At 31.1% G+C, this 17,658-nt stretch overlaps 1 protein-coding gene across 9 annotated transcripts in view; it reads left to right on the plus strand.

The window, feature by feature from the left end:
• The window catches only part of Rip11 (Rab11 interacting protein), a 61,258-nt gene that overhangs the window by 33,591 nt on the left and 10,009 nt on the right, over positions 1 to 17,658 (plus strand). For 4 of the 9 annotated variants that reach the window (XM_071887722.1, XM_071887723.1, XM_040709764.2 and 1 more), the window contains exons 2-5: positions 5,045 to 5,124; positions 15,574 to 15,646; positions 16,764 to 16,802; positions 16,862 to 17,405. In XM_071887722.1, the coding sequence (XP_071743823.1) occupies positions 15,616 to 15,646; positions 16,764 to 16,802; positions 16,862 to 17,405 (614 nt within the window). In that variant the 5' untranslated portion in view covers positions 5,045 to 5,124; positions 15,574 to 15,615. Of the gene's footprint in view, positions 1 to 5,044; positions 5,125 to 12,300; positions 12,320 to 15,573; positions 15,647 to 16,763; positions 16,803 to 16,861; positions 17,406 to 17,658 lie in introns of those variants that run through there. The other 5 variants (XM_040709766.2, XM_040709767.2, XM_040709762.2 and 2 more) reach the window with 2 other exon arrangements.

The raw sequence follows: 17,658 nt of genomic DNA on the forward strand, positions 1-17,658 counted from the left end.
AAATATAACGCTCGTTGTCATATTTTTTACAGTTATAAAAAAAATCCCTATGTCCGTCCAACACAAATTTATAAAAATAATGATAACTTTAATCTATATAAATAATTATTCTCCACTCTTTGGAACATGTGTCTCTAAAGAGTTTGTTATACCATTATAGAACCTTATCTATTGTCATGTATCTCTTTTTGTTAAAAGATGAGGGTGTATCTATTATATAAAGGTGGGTGGATCGATATTTGGTATCCATTATATCCATGCTAAATTTGATTTGATGAAGGATACAAATTCTATATATATTTATTTATTTAAAAAAAAATGTTGATTTGCATACAGGTGTTTTCGATATCTATTTTTCTCGTCTTGTACTGTTAGAGTGCTACTTTATTTAGCAATCTCCATTCTATATCTCAGTGAGGAAGTCTGAAGAGATCTAATTTTAAAAAGTATTATTAGGGTGGTCTGAAAAGTGTCCAACCTAACAATGATACAAGATATTTTTTCTGAATTGTTTATTTTATTTTTCAATTCATAACATATTCGCTTTGTAACTCTGCGCACTTTCCCCAGCGATGCTCCTATCTCTGTAACCCGCTCAAATAGTACTCTGCGGGTTTCACTGCAAAATTGTTGCTCACGAGACGCTTTTTTGTTTTGTTTTTGGTTCATAGCTCCGTGTTTGATTGGCTTAGACGCATCAAATTTTAACTAAACAACCTTTTCATGTCTGCTATTGGTTAAATCTATAAAAAAATATTTAATGACAGTTCGAAATTCGATTTTGTCCATTTCCACAAAAGCACTCAGATTAACTTAGTCAAACAAATTCTACATAACAAGTGTTATAATATGGCAGAAACTTTTGTTGTGAGTAACTGCTACATATGTAGATGTGACTAGTTATTATTTAAAAGTGCTGCTAACATCAACTATCAGCTGCAACTATCTCCAATCTCGAATTAGAAAGACAAAGTATTATGTTTAGGTAGCCTTTTACAATGCACACAATAAAAGCACACACAGAAACCGATTTTCCTTTTTTTAATCGATCAACGGTGTGTTTTTTCATATTTTAAATACAAAAATATCATCCCTACTTATAGCTAAAGTTGTATAAAATATGCCGTCATTCATGGAAAAAAAACACCTAAAATAATTTGGCAAAGGACAGTCAATTCTTTCCAACTATGTTATAATTCTTCAGCTTTTGTTGTGTCAGAAAAAAAGGACTAAAATAAGTTGGTAAAGGATCGTCAATTCTTTCCAACTATGGTATAATTATTCAGTAATTGTTGATAATTGTTCACAGCTGCTTAACAAGAGCCCATTCGAATTCAACCAATCAAGAAAATACAAAATGGCCGATATCAACAATACCTACGTTACATGAAAACGCTCTAATAATTGAATTATCTTCCATAGAACTGAAATTTTTTTTTGTTTTGTTTCAAGGACTCGTTCTTGCTGCTTCCTTCTTCTTCTTCCCTCAAACATTCAATTACTTCAAAGGCTTGGATAAATTATTATAATAATTATTATTTTCTTACAACTATTTCTATGATTCATAATAATTATTCTTCATTGGTTTTTTAGTAGTAAGATAAGTGGAAAGTAATTGATTAATTGCAAAAAAAAAAAAAAAAAAAAAAAGAGAAGATTTGCTTCTATTTATTTGTTAGGTCGTTTTTTGTAGTGTTGGATCTGAGTCAATATATCTTCAAGTTCGAGGTAATCCAAAAAATATACAAATTTTAATTTTTAACATGAAATATTTTGAAAAAATATTACAAATATCAAATTTTCTTTTAAAAAGCAAAAAAAACAACTTAATTTGAGGAGGGCTACAGCCCCTTCGGCCGCCAAGGGAGATACAGTATAGATACGTTGATCGGTTGCATTTGAATTAATTCTTGTTAAGCTAATTGTGGGATCCGAATCAAAATTTTGGTATTTTTCGAATAAATCCAACCAATTTGTTGAGTTAATACAAAAATATTCTTGAAAAAACTATCAGGAAGTTAAGAAATGCGGGTCTAGATAATTTTTCCGCAAACATTTTTGCTCTTTTTAAGTTTCTTAGAAGAATTTATAACAATCATTGAATAATAATTAATTGTATTGTAAGGAAAAATTGGCTAACTACCAACTAATTAGGGGTATTTTTTCTATTTTGTATTGTTAGACAGGTTGCGAGATCAGGCGAGTCTGCAGGATTATATATATATGTATTGATTTTTTTTTTTTTTTTTTTGGGGGGTGGAGGGGCTTTGTTTGTGGATTTTTTGAGAAAAAAAAATCAAAAAATCCACAGTTATGCTCAAAAAATTTCAAAATTTTAATTTCTAATATTAAATATTTTGAAAAAAAAATTTATATCAAATTTTCTAATAAAAAGCAAAATATACATTAGGCTACAGCCCCTGCGGACGCCTCCAGAAATACAGTAAAAGTAACTGTTTTTCCTCAATATTAGTATTCTGTACGTTGATTGGTTGTATTTGAATTAGTTCTTGTTAATCTAATTGTTGGATCCAAATCAAAATTTGGTAGAGTTCGAGTAAATCCAACCAATGTGTTGAGTTAATACAAAATCAATCTTGAACAACAATTAGGAAGTGTGAAATGCGGTTCTGGATTATTTTACCCCAAACATTTTCGCCTCTTGGAGATTTTGCCGCGTGGAGTTTTCACTCCCTTTTAATTGTCTTTATATATTAGGTTTGTACTTCACCTTTAGTCTTGAATCTTGTAATATTCCTTTAGTTCCATCTATAGAGTTTCTTAAATTTCTTCAAGGCACAACTAAGATCAATACTAGGTATGAGTAAGGTGTCACTAGTCAATGAATATTGTTTGACTAAACTCATGATCCTGGATCTGCGAGTCCTTAATCCTTATCAACAATATTCAGGGCGTTTGCAGGATTGTATATTTTTTTTTTTCAGGGGGTGAGGTGCTTGGTTTTTGGATTTTTTTTTTTTGAAATTTTTTTTTGACAAAAAAAATTAAGAAATTAACTTTATTAGAAAAAGATTTCAAAAATGTACAGTTCTTTACAAAAAATTCTTTTGTTAGAAAAAAATTAAACATATCAAATTTGAATGTAAAAAGCAAAAATCCATTTTTTTAAGAGGGGCCTACAGCCCGTCCAACTCTCCCCATTTATTCCTTCTTTATATCCTCAAATATTTTTTTCTTTTTCGTTAAATCTATAACTGAGCTGACAATACACTAAAGACTAAAGTAAATATTAAACATCATTGACATTGCCCATTTTTGACTTCTGCAGAGGTTTGCCCTCTACCGAGTGCAAATTCTTGATCGATTTGTTTTATTATAGGTGGAATTGAAATATTAAATATTTCGATCAGTTGAAGTAATTTTCAGAAGATTGTTGACTTTAGTAAAGTCAAAGTTGTTTTTTTGTTTTGTTTTTCAGTAAAACTAGGATCCAACACAGGTTTCTTGTGAAAAAAAGTATTTGGAAGAAAGGAATGGAAAGAAATGGAATCGAACCAAGACATAAAGGTTTTTTTTTTCTGTAGGTACATAATTTTATATAAAATTTGTCAAAATTATAATACTGATTATAAAATGGAACCTCAAGGATGGTCTACCTAATATAATTATAATACACTTGTAAGAAATCCGCTTGCCATTTTTTCCCTTTCTAGCTTTGATTGCATAAATATTAATTATAATAATATGTAATTTGTCTTAAATGACCTCCTCATAATTAGTGGCCTTTAATGCTTAACTACGTGATCATTCATGTATTCTGTTTAATCATGCAAGCTATTGTTTTATATTTGCTTGAAGAATGTGCATTCATAAATCAACCTTTCAGGAACATATATAGGTGAACTTGTAACTTTTCATTAAAATATATATATATATATAGTTGGCAATCTGAGCAGTGTTTTTTTTACTTTCTAATCGTGATACTGAGGATTTTTTTGGGCAGTTAAAAGTGCAAGTCCTTATTATACTCAAGCAGGAATTAAATTGAAGGTTGATCCTCAATTCTACTCTGTGTTCTTGCTGGATATAGAGTGGTATTTGTGTTTAAATTACTTGTCTGATGTCAAAAAAATAACAGTTTAAGATATAAAAAACAGAAAAAGGTCAGTGCTATTGTCTATTCTTCTTTTTTTTGTTAATTCCTTAATAGATTTTTGTGGTGTTAACATCTTTTTCTCAACGATGAATTCCGCTTACTGATGGGAAAATTATTTTAAAATGCATAATAAATTAATAATATTCATCTTTGAATATAATTTGACAATAATTTTACCTCCTTAGCAGTAATACACTTTCTCCCTCCAAAGCTGATTTTAACCAGGGCCTTGATTCAGTAGTACCATAAGTCTTCCTTCCGCATTCTCTTCGTGCTCTAAAAAAAGACCAACCCTCCATTTCATTAGTAAAGATAGTATCTGTGTAAAGAAAAAAAAAACTAAGTCTAGCAATGAGACAAAGAAAAACAGTTGTTGCGTGTGCTTTTTCTTCTTTTTTGTTCATACTTTAATAGCTCGTCGTTGTGTTAAATTTTTCCTCTGCTGTAAGCATTCCCACCAATCTTTGATGCAAATTGATCTAAAAATGTATAATAATATTATTATATATGTTAAAATATAATTTTACAATTGTTTCCTTTCACTAATGCTATCTTAAATGTAGAGGGGCTTCCTCTCTATAGCATCAACTATTCAAATTGTCGTGTAATACAATGCTTATTAGCCTTCAAGCATAGGACACCCTGAACTCACGCTGAATTGTAGAAATAAAGAGGCACTCATTGCATGATTTTGATAGTCTAATCGTCGTGCACGATACTTTCGCCTTAAACAATTTCGGTATAATACATTCTGGCTAAAGCAATTTTTCCATAGGTCAGCCATTTTGTCTCGGGGATATTTCCCCTTAATATGTGAATAAATGAAATTTATACATTGTTATTGTTTTTTTTGTTTAAATTTTGTAATCGAAATATGTAATGTTTAATACTATCAAATGCATTGAATAATTGTTTTTGTAATTACAGAATGATGCTCTTTCCTCATATAATGTTTGTTCATCCATCCATCCGTCTTTTCCAATATGAATAATCCATCATATCTCATGGTAATTGATAAAGGTGAAGTGATAATCACTTCTGCCATTCTAATCGTTGTCATATTTGTTTATTTTTATACTAATGTTATTACGTATTTTGTCACTGGTTCGAACTCATTGCAAAGTGAGATTTTGATCAAATGTACGTATTGAAATTTTGGGACATAATTTCATGGTTTTCCCTACAGAAAACAACCATTTAATGCGTTTTATAGTTATAAACATTGCATATTCTGATTTCAACATTTAAAGGGATAATAAATCGTTGATTTATAATTTTAGGGAAAATATCCTGAAGCAAAATGGCTTTAAGGCAAAATTGTTTAAGGACAAAGTACCCATCACCCTAATGCTGCTATGTAAAGAGTAAAACTGTTATTTTTAAGCTATTTGTTCCTTGAGAGGATGTTTGATTATAATTTTGGCAACGAATGGGTAGTGTCAAAAGGAATCAATTTCTTTGTGAATTAATGGTCTATAAAAGATAATTACATGACCAATTTGAATATCATATGTAATTATATTTTTCGAGTACATAATATTTTATTGAAGTTCTTCTGTGCCTAGAATAGTCATTAGTTTGAGTGTGATTATTATGAGTTGGTGGGAAATGTCTTCGTTTAGAGTTCTCATGTTGTCTTTAGCTTTGATTGAAAAACATCCATCAAAATACTAAGTTATATCTAAGCAAGTAATAATCTGATTTTTGGTATAGATTTTCATATGTCGTCCGTCAACACAAACTCAAACTAGAATGCTGTTTCACAAAATTAAATCTGATACATTTGTATCGTTCAACCCATAATGATCATCAATTTCTATCAATACATTATTCTCATTAATCCTTTGAGGGCGCCGTAAATTACAATTAAAGTAACTGCAATGGATCGTTACACCTAGATCACTCCTCTTTCTCAACGGAACAGGACGACTATCCTCTGTCCCTTTACCCCCTAGTGTTTAATTCCTCGGGCCATCTACCTCTCATCCTTTTTTTCATTATTATTGAGCCTAATTACTTTTTTTCTGTTTCTAGATTTTTATTCAAAATTGTTTTTGTGTTCTAGCTAGAAGACTTCAAGTTCCACATATGAATATTACTAAAATTACGATCCCATTTCACGGGCTTTTGATAATCGCTTTAGCCATAAGGGTCTGGTATGGAACATAACCTCAAATTAGTACGTTCGGATAGATAAATCAATCTTAGGACTCTGTTGTTATTCTTCTTTATTTTTGAATAAATGCAAATAATTACGTGTAATTTAATTCTCAAATTACTTTAAATAAAATTATACCCTAATTAGTTTGCCTTAACTGCTGTTATACTGCAAATATTTGTGTTCCAACAATGCAGCGTATAATTGATCAAATTAGGGTTTAGTTGCGAGTTACAGTATATGTACATTTATGTATAAGGTGCGTACGTAAAGATGTCATAATGAGGGTCCTCTATTTTATTTCCTTAATTATTTAATAAAACAACGAAAGTCCACATGGGTAAAAATTATTTTACAAATTTAAAAATTATTTTATTTTGTTTTTTTTATCCAGAAGTTTGATGTAAGCATCTGCATTGAGCCGCTGCTTCCTCTCCACAAAAATGGGAGGGCAGACTTCGCCTGTGCTTTCCACAGCGCCCAAGACCATGGTATGTGTGAATAAGTCCCTGGGACGATAAACAGTGGTACGTCTCCACCCGAGCTCCTTGGATATGGACATGGGAGGACATGCCGTCTGAGAGAAGATTCAAAATGTTACTCATTTGTTGCTCCATTTTCTCGTTTTAGTTTGTTTTGTTTTTAATTGAGTCGAAACTTTACATAAGGAGTATTGAGTCACAAAACCTATCTTTTGGGCGAATTTGAATAAAATTGACAAATAAATTTTCGATTTATTAAAGTTTGAATTAAGTGTACCACTATAGATACGATCAACCCTGTAGCTAGAATCGTAGGACTAAAAGTCTCATGTATCGTTCCTTAGGGCCGTTGCAGGGACGATCGTCCGATAATAAAAAAAGATTGAAGGGGGCAGGGGGATGGATAATTAGAAAATCAGTCCTAGGAAGGATTCTTCCCTAAATCTAATGAAACATTATGACCGTTAAGCTGCTCCTAACAAATAATTTTCAAATTGTCAGGGTGACCGCTTGAATTTTCGGTTGGTTTTTTTAACACATGTAATATTATTTGAATCCAAATTTATGTTCTCTCCTCAAGAATGAAGTAATAATAAAAGCATTGAAGTTGCCAACCCTCGCACACTACAAAAATGCTAAGGATTTACAACCTTAATTATATCTATATAATATATTTTGTGATTCGTCTTCTTTTTGATTGATGAGCTAGGAAATATCAGAATCAGAATACCTTACTACAACTATGACTATGTTCCTCTCCTCCTGTGCCATTTTATTCACAAGCTAAAGGTTACTTTCATTTACACTTTATATGTACATACATAATTGCCTATTGTAGCCCCTGTTCGTATAGATATGTATACATCTTCAATATTGTACATAGCTATGAAACTGAAATCACTTCTTTATTTTCTTTATAAAGTTCATATGATGTTATAAATACTGATATGTGGCCCGTCAACACAAAAGTAAGATCAAATGATATTTTTTCTTCAAAATTGAGCCTAAATTACATTGTATTGTTCAACGGGTTATCCTCAATTTGTTTCAACAAATTATAATAATGTACCAACGAGAATATATAAAGAACTAAAAGAACAACGAGTCAGCTGAAGGAAAGGAGGGAGAAACTGAAAATACCGAAAATATTTTTTGAATAAAAGTAGATATTAACTATTACTTAATAATCAGATGTTTACTTGAATGCCAGCTCTTTAAAACACTACAAGAGAAGGCTGTCACTTCATATGAAATGTCCACATTGCTTTTCTAGTTCTACAAAGTTGTCTTAGGACAAATTCAACAGGCAAGAAAGTACATATATAATTATTTCTCGAAATATCTTTTTACACTGTAGCAATGAGTGGAAAATTTCTTTCAAAATGATTGCCAGTTCATTCTACATAACCACCACTTGCGGCAACTATCGCTCTCAGACGCTTCGGAACTGCTTTACACGCTGTACGGATGGTGTTCTCCGACAAGTTGTACCATGTAGACACTATGGCAACCTTCAAGTTGTCGACGCTACAGTCACACTAACATCCCTCACCAGAATAGAGTATATGAAGAAGTCCATTACATTGAGATCTGGGGAAGAATCCTTCCTCCAAAAGTGCTCGAAAGAGGTTTGGTCCCATTCTTGAACATACTTTTCAGTATGTGAAGGTGCTCTGTTCTGCTGGAAGCAGTAAGACCCTACCTTGTGCTGTTTCTAAATTCAAAGAAGTACTTGAGACTGTAACATATCCAGATAGGCACGTTGATGAACCTTCACACCCTCAGGAATGAAAATCTAGGGTGTCTTCATCTCGCAGGAGGTAACACCCGCCCAAACCATTACCGTGGAAGAATTTTGGACCCTGAACACGCTATGTTCGTTCTGGGAAATGTAATCGATGCTCCAACGTTGTGGCTGTTGTAAGCCAACTTCACGTTTTTCACCTTTTCGTCAGTCCAAATTTTTTAAACGTGCGTATAAGAGTTGAGGAATTCCACGTTCGCCCGGGTAAGCCTCTTGGCCATTGTGGCCTCACTGAGAAGCTGGCGCTTTTGGAGACGATACGGCTTCATCCTCCGGTCCTCCCTGAACACTCAACACATGGTTTCTAGAGACACACTAGCCTCATGAGCACTCTTTCTCATGGATCGCTTCTTTTTCGGTGTCCTAATGCACCTTGGGCATTCACTCCTGGGACGGTCTTCGACACTCTCGGTCTCCTTGTACCACTTGATTGGGGTTTGGACCAATCACTTGAACACATTGATGCCTTTTGGATTAATACCATTTTAATGGTCCTACACCTCTTTCCTTCCAAAGGAAGGGAAATTATGTGGTGTTTTGGTTTCATGGACTATGGAATTTGGATTACGGGTTTTTTAATACTCACATCAACTCACTCGAACGATTATTACATAACAACTGCGCCTCAAAAATAGCTTAAACTTGGGTGAGTAACTATCAGTAGATGCTAGATAGATGTGAACAGATTTTATTTACGAGTGCTGCCATCTTCACTTAGATGTAGGAAACTTTTCTGACCACCACACCCGTTTACAGTGTTACCTTCAGTTTAAATGTCAAAAAGTATTTTTGGCTCATAGTTCTCCGAAGATAATGTGTTTTTGCAATGGAAGATAAATATTAATCCGAAAACAGAACAGTCTATTGCACGTATAGATATTCATAATACAATCATATTTTTCAATTCTCAGTTGTCACTTATTTATTCATGGTTTGAATTCTTAATGAAGAGGAATAGTCATATATATTCATGACATAAAGGCACATAGCCAAAGTGTCAACGACGCCGCATAGTTTGATTTATTCATATTAGACAGGTATGTCTTATGTAGGTATGAGTTATTCGATACACTGATTGACGACTTTGTATAGTAAATAATATTATACAAAAAGATTTTTGAGCAAGATGTGTTTATAACGATGAACATACTTCAAATTATTATGGTTGTCAAGATTTGATCTTTCAACCTTTCCGACTCTTAAGATAAAAAAACACTAAACTATTATTTATTAATGATTTAATAAAGGTGTAGGAAAAAAGAAACTCATAATTTTTGTAATAGATGGTTTTAGTAATGTATATCTTGTGTTGTATAAGTTCCATCGGTTTACACTCTATGGCATTAGAAAAATAAGATTTCGTTTTAAAAAAAACAACTTTTGTGACAGTTTTTTGATTGTTTGACTTAGTAATGTATAAGTTGTCGTAAAAAATAGACAGCAGTAAAGAGAAAATACGTCATATTTTACAGTTTTCTTCGAACAAGGCGAAAACGCAAGCCAAGTGGTAGAAAATGTGAATGGTGTTTATCGTCCTAATACTCAAACAGCATATCACGCAACCTTTTAGTTTCGGCGATTTCGTTCCGGTCATTTTGATGTCAAAGATGCAACACACTTTGGAAAGTCAATTGTCAAAAATGTGGACAAAATAATGTAAATCGTCTAGTCGGACCGTTATTTAAGCACTGTTTTGATTGTCAAGGCCATTAATGGAAAGCAAGGATATATGAGCACTGAACATCAAAGCAAAATTGTTGAGTGAAGACGAACCCTTGAATTATAATCACAGGTAGCTACGAACTAGGACTAGTTCTATAAAACTTACCAAATAACAACTGCGAAGGAATACCGAAAGTGAAGACGCCTTGTTACCTTTTTTTTATAGTAATTTTACTTTGGATTTTCTAATAAAATCATAAATAAAGCAAGAATAGGACCAACAAATACTTTTTTATAAAATAAAAAACAAATTTGGCAAAGTATCTCATTAAAAAGTTAAAAAATCATCGATTGAGATTTAAATTATCGGTTCATTAGACTAGGTCTATCCAAAAAAATAGTATGTGCTAACATTATTTTTGGAAGTACGTTTATCGAATTGCATCATTGTCTCTATTTACAAACAAGTTTTGCACTGAAGAAGGAGCCAAACTTTTTCTTTCTGTAAATATTGCACAGAAACATTGACATCTTAATGTATTGCTGTCTTAAAGCAGAGGTCACCAAACTTTTTTACTGCTGACCTGATAACTGAAAGAATGACGAGTGCGGGCTGCATAATCATTCTGTGCAATACTTGCAAGCCGTAACGAAAACTCTGGGAAAAATGACGAAAATAAAGTTAAATATTTCATGATTGTCATGGGTGAGGGGTGTGCAAAAAAAAAAAAAAACATTTTTATTTACTCAAAGAAAATGTTCTGTTTCATAGTGCCGCCAAAGATTTTTTTTTCTTTCAAAACTGTAACATTTTCGCTGCATATTACGCAATTAACTTTCTGTCCCTAGTTTCCACAAAGAAATACTTTTCTTGATACTTTTTACTGAAAACGCGACACTCGGAGTCCACTTTTTTTCTTTTTATCCATTGTATCCATAATGAAGGGTAAAGAAAACGAAAAATGAGATAGATTCATAATTGTGGGATATCAAAAGGGAGATGGAGGGAATATATATTGCTTTAGTAGGTATTCTACAATTATTTACATGAAATTACGCATAAAATGCACTACAACAATAGTTAATTAATGAGACATAGTAATCAGGATTTACATGATATTATGTATAAAATACTCACAACAGTTGTTAATTTATTGCACATAGCAATCAGGATCTTCGCGTATTCTAAGTATAATATTTAAATTTTGTCATATATTTTATTAAACAAATTCAAGTGCTGTCGGCGGGACAGATAAACTGACGTTGTGTGCCTTATTTTGGTGATATACCATTGAGAAAAGCTAAACGCCAACCAAGGAGAAGTTGACTGGGTCATGGTGACCAATCCCAATCCTCTATATGCCTCTAAAGTAGAAGCGATTCTCAGCTAAACTAACGAAAGGTCAAATTTATTGTAAGGTTAATATTCCTTTACATATGGAAAATATCGTATGCTTTTTGTGTTTTGTTTTCTTTTAATAATTTACTAAACCCAGAGATTGATTGTCATCTCATACTTCATGATTGATTTTGTTGAATGCAATACATCCTTGGATGTATTGGATGAATTGGCGGTGGATATAGTTATAGCCTTACTCTATTTCATTACCACTTTTTTATGTCATTTGTAGTTTTTACTAAATTCTGTGAGCATATTTTTATAACAAGTTTAAAAAAACAAAAATAGTACTTTCAGGGATTCAAAATATTTACCTTACTTATGACGTTACACGACATTACTGCTATATGTAATATGCTATCAACCATTAATGCCATAAACATAACATACATAATTAATTTAACCCTTTTAGTTATGTATCTATGCATGAATAATACTTGTTTTATATACGCCTGACATACTTGAGTTATTTATTCGTATCATCAAAGCTATAAAATAAATTCCTTACGAGAGATTGGTTAGTTAGTATGGCTTATGGCCATACTAATTTTATGTAAAATGATTTATTGTCAAATAATTAACATATTTCGAAAAAACAACAAATTATATAATAATCCTTTTAGCCGTTTTTGAGTAGTGTATATTATATCATTGAGGGAGAATTCGTGATATTTTTTAATCAATTATCATCATTCCCGTAAGTTTTATAGGTTTTTTTTTGACATTTATGTTCTGACGTGTCTTTTACTTATTTGAAATTTGTCTTTTCATATACCGAAATAAATTTACGAGGTTTAGAGGCACTGAACTATAATAATATTCCGTGATTTATTTTTGAATTATTTCAAATCCTCATCCATCCATCATATTTTTGTGTTCCATTGCACCTCGTTCCATGTACTATTACATTGTAATGTGCCCATTCCCTGCCTATATATATCTTATATACATAATCGTATAAAGTTAGTGGAAGGTCTTCACTGACAGAAAAACGATTTCAACTTTCTCTTTTTCCATATTTGATAACCTCTAATGACTTTGTGATTTGTCATTATGACTTATGATTCACGTTGTTTATTCGTCCTTATATACGGAGATATACAATAATAAATGTAAATTTATTCATGCTCTGTAATTGTATGAATGAATATGGAAAGAAATGTGTGGTAAATCTATATTATAGTAGTAGGTGGCTTGTCAACACAAAAACAAACTACAATTGTTTTTTTCAAATTTGAGCCTAGGTAACATTTGTATTATTTTACGAATTAGCATCCATATTTATCAACAAATTATTTTTATTAATCCGTTTGGGTGTATTGCAAATTGCATTTAAGGTAGCCAAAATCAGATGTGGGTTGGAGGGGCTCTAGCCAAACACAAGTACCTCAAAGTACCTTAAACATAAGCTCATTAGCTTGAATATATTTTACAAGCAGTAGAATTTAATAGAAAAAAGATTGAAAGTTTTAAGAAGGATATTCATAATATCAGTATGAATAAATAAAGTTCGTATAAATAATTTTAATGAGTTTATAATGTTTTAAAACCTTTCTTCGTTATAACTGTTTGAAAATAAAGAAAATATATACACCGTCAAAAGGAATTATATTGATAGCTTTCAATTAATTTTCTATTATCTTGTGACAAAAAGAATATAAGAGTATCATTCTTATTTGTCTAAACAAGCTAAAAGCTATGTTTAAAGTACTTAAAGGATCTGGAGCCCGTTTAAGTGTATTAAAATAACATATTTTTAGCATTTTATACGTTTTTATTGTAAAGTATAAAATCCTGCTTAACTAACTGACAACTTTAAAAAAAAGTATTACTGTCTTAGCACAAACATAATTTTTTAGTACGTTTTTTTAAATTTTACTTTATAAGGATAACTTTGCATGAAAACCCAGGACAGTCCGGAAGAGTTATCCGGTTATTTTTTGTTAATATTTACTTTAATAATACAGTGTTTGAAACCTTAAAACCCGTAATTTCATCTTTTTTTGTAGATTTAAGAGCCCGCAATCAAAATGGATGATATTTTGAGCTTTCAATAAATTAGCTAATATCTTATCAAAAAAAATAGGACTTACCGTAATTTTTTTGGAAGAAGAATTTAATACGACTTAAACGTAAATTGCCTTGTCTTTATTCAGAACCCCCAAAAAATGTTTTTCTTTCTTCTCACATGTCAGAGCATGGGAAAAAATGCGGAAACCTAACAAAACTTTAAAAAGTGTTTTTCTGAATTGGTCTACTGTAGATATATTCCCTTGAGTGGGAATTACCCCATGTATAGAGACCTTTAGAGGCCCTCTTAGCCAATTTTGTTAATTTTGAATCCTGATAGGACAAAGATAATGACTGTCTTACAGGACCGACTAATGGCACCCTATACCATTACTAACTCTGATATTTCCTTTCAATAAATCCTTTAGGACAACGGATCCTCTTTTTATAAATACCCGATCATTTTGTGATTTGAATATGACCTCCAGATAAAAAATTTATCATCACTAAAAAAACAATTGAGAGACGGGCCAGGCTTCAACAAACTGAAGGAATTATTGTTTCTGTTGACTCTAATTTTTTTTTTCTCGCAAATGAAGGATCATCAAAAAATGTTTTAAACAAACATTGATGACGTTTCATCAACTATTTATTACGAATTTATTATAATGATATCTCTAAACCTTTATGAGTTATATAAGTTTAATTTTAGTTTGAATTTTTACAGCATTTAGGGTCCACTATCTTCATTATCACAGAGCCTAAATCTTAGGTTCAAATTTCCACTAATAACAACTTTTGGAAATTTTTACTTCAAAAAAATTAAAATCAAATCAATATATGTAGCTGTAGAAATTGACCTGTTAGAAACAAATAATTTTTCATTCATAAAAGCCAAATTGGTTAGGTTTTTAAATGATTTCTTTTGGTTTAAAAATTAAGACGTTATTCTCTGCCAAACAAAATCCTAGGTAGTTTTATTTCATTTAAATTGTATGTTCTACGAATTAGATTAGTCCATATTAAAGTACTAACCCCCACTTTTGTGGAGCATACATTTGTTCTCATGTCGATGACTGATTTTTTTGTGTATCAAAAGTTGTCTCAATTTTACAAAAACGGTAAAAATACTCAAAAATTTCAAATGTAAATTCTCGAAAATCGGGTCTAATAAGGAATATCTGGCCCGTCGACACAACATTGTAAGGATTTTCCTCAAAATTCAGTGTGGATGATTTCATTTTATTTTTTGACGAATTATCGTCAATTTCTATGAACAAATTATTCTCATTAATCTTTTGGATATTGCTGCAAATTGCACTCATCAAAATTCCACAAAAAATTTAAAAAAATAAATTTCAAATATAAAATTTTCTATTGCTTTTTTTTCCAAAATCTACCAGTCAATTTAAAAATTAAATTTTTGGAAAAAAAAATTTAAAAATTCCATGGCTATGCACAAAAAATTTCAAAATCATAAAAAAAAAATGAAAAATTAAATTTCAAATATAATTTTTTTTGGATAAAAGAGTGAAAAATTAAATTAAATTTCAAATTTTAATATTTTTGAAAAAAAAAAAATCAAATTTTAATATTTTTGAAAAAAAAATAATCAAATTTTAATATTTTTGAAAAAAAAAATCAAATATTAAATTTTCTAGTAAAAAAGAAAAGATCCTTAACCTTTGGGGTGGGGAAGATCTACAGCACCTTCAGCCCACACAATGCGGATATTTCATCATATCATGAATCATGATACTCATATTCTTGATTTTTATTCAAGATTTGTTTAATGATGACTCACAACATTTTATCTCCTTTTATCCATTATCATATAGATAAAGATACAGTTCATCAAGTATAAAAAATTAATAATTATTTTATATTATGTCAAACTTGTTCCTTCAACTGAATTAATTTTTTGGTTTCTTTTTATTTCAGTCAAGTGCACTTGTTCCAAAGTAATCAAGGTCAATATTTAAGATGTGGAGTCCTACACACGTTCAAGTTTTAGGTAAGGTTTTACTCCGGAAATACACGTAGTAATAAATTAATGATGAGTCTTTTTTAGTAATATTACTCAAGGTACGAAAGTATCTTTTTTTCTTACGTTTCATGTACTGGTTGGCAATATAATTCTAACAACCTTTCGATAGATCATTTGAAACATTTTCATGCTCATCTCTTAAATATGTGTTACTAAACAATAGTTTTAGTCGCGACATTTATATTAGTATACAGGGGTGTCTGCAGGGTTAAATTTTGATGGGGTGAAAAAAAAAAATATTCAAAATAAACTAAACTTTTTGTAAAAAAGTTTCAAAAATCTATAGCTATTCACCGAAGAATAAATTTTTTGAAAAAAAAAATTAAAAAATCCCAAGCTATTCATATAAATTAAATTTTTTGAAAAAAAAAAATTAAAAAACTAAATTAAATTTCGAATATTAAACATTTTGAAAAAAATAATTCAAATATTAAATTTTCTAGTATAAAGGAAAAATCGTTATTATTATTATTATTTTTTTTTTTGGGGGGAGCTATATACCTTATTTTTAAAAGGTTGAGTTTTTGGAATTTTGACTTTCCTCTATCGCCCTGTCCAAAATTTGACCGAACGCCTTCTCAAAAATAAAAAATATAAACTTAAAAAAAAAATGGATTACCCTGTTTCCCATTTGGGGGAGGGCTAAAGCCCCTTCACTCAACCCTCTGTGGACGGCCCTGATCAATAGAATATGAGACTCATTGATTGGCGTGGATTGCAACAAAGCCTGTTTTTAAATCTCGATAAAACAAATTTATTGATCTGGGGTAGGCTATTTTGAGGTCGTGTATCATCAGGAAGGTAATTTCCTCCCATTAGACATCGTTCATTTGATGTATACTTGACTGTGATATATATATATGTGATTTATTTCTTTGTAACTATCGAACCAATTGACATTGGTTCAGAGCATAATAATTATTATCCATTAAGAAACTTATGGATATTGATTCATGATAATTCTATGAAAAGTTGATTGAAAAACGTGCTATAATTAAATTCACACACGGTGTAACTAACATTCAAATCTTTATTTAAATCCCCAATAATCAAATTATTTATAGTCAAATATTTCTGTTTTCAGTCAAACGTGCTAAAGGCCTCATTCTTAAAGGAAAAAATAGTAAGAATCAAATATCAAAAATGCTCTGACTTTTTTTAATTTTAATTTTTTCTTCTTAGATTCCAATGATGCATTTGTCACCATTGCCTTGGGAAAAGAAAAGTATCAGACCTCCGTGAAGAAAAAGGTGACTGATCAGCCAGAATGGTGCGAACAATGTGAGCTCGTCATTCCTACACAAGGAAATACGGCTGAAATTGTTTTGACTGTTCTTCACCAAAACTTTTTGGGTGTTGATGAATTTTTGGGAATGGTAACTCTTCCTTTGAAAGACTTTGACGTTCATGAACGTCCCAAGACTCGCTGGTATTCCCTTAAATGTAAACCTGGACAAACGAAGACGGACTATCGAGGTGAACTGGAGGTCCGAATTGTTTTTACCGTTAAATCAACTGGATCTCGTCCTGGAGGACCTGAAACGGGATCCACTATAGATTTAAAGCACAAGGACAAGAATATAGGGTCCCTCCAATCATTAAATAAGGCAGCTTCAACGATAGGAGGATCACTTCTTAGTTTGGGTACAAAGGAGAAGAAGCACCTAAAGAAATTGGCGAGCAAAGTCTCTCAAAAAGTGGAAAAAGTTAACGAAAAAGCAAAAAAGTAAGTTCAAATATTTTAGGCTTGGACCCCTTCATAGTTTTCTGTTATTTGTTCCGGTGCATGCTTTTAACGCAAAATTAATAGCACATGATCAATTTTGTACAAATTTCATTGACTACGAAACAACTTTTCTCGTTGCAAGATTTCATTTAAGTGTGCTGCCACAGATGATGTCACTTAATCCTTTATGGAGACTGCTTATTTATTTAAAGAATAATTCATGATATCCTTTGCGTCTCTTGTGGACAAAACA

This window comes from Lepeophtheirus salmonis, chromosome 4, assembly GCF_016086655.4.
Source record: "Lepeophtheirus salmonis chromosome 4, UVic_Lsal_1.4, whole genome shotgun sequence".
NCBI classification, from domain to species: domain Eukaryota; kingdom Metazoa; phylum Arthropoda; class Copepoda; order Siphonostomatoida; family Caligidae; genus Lepeophtheirus; species Lepeophtheirus salmonis.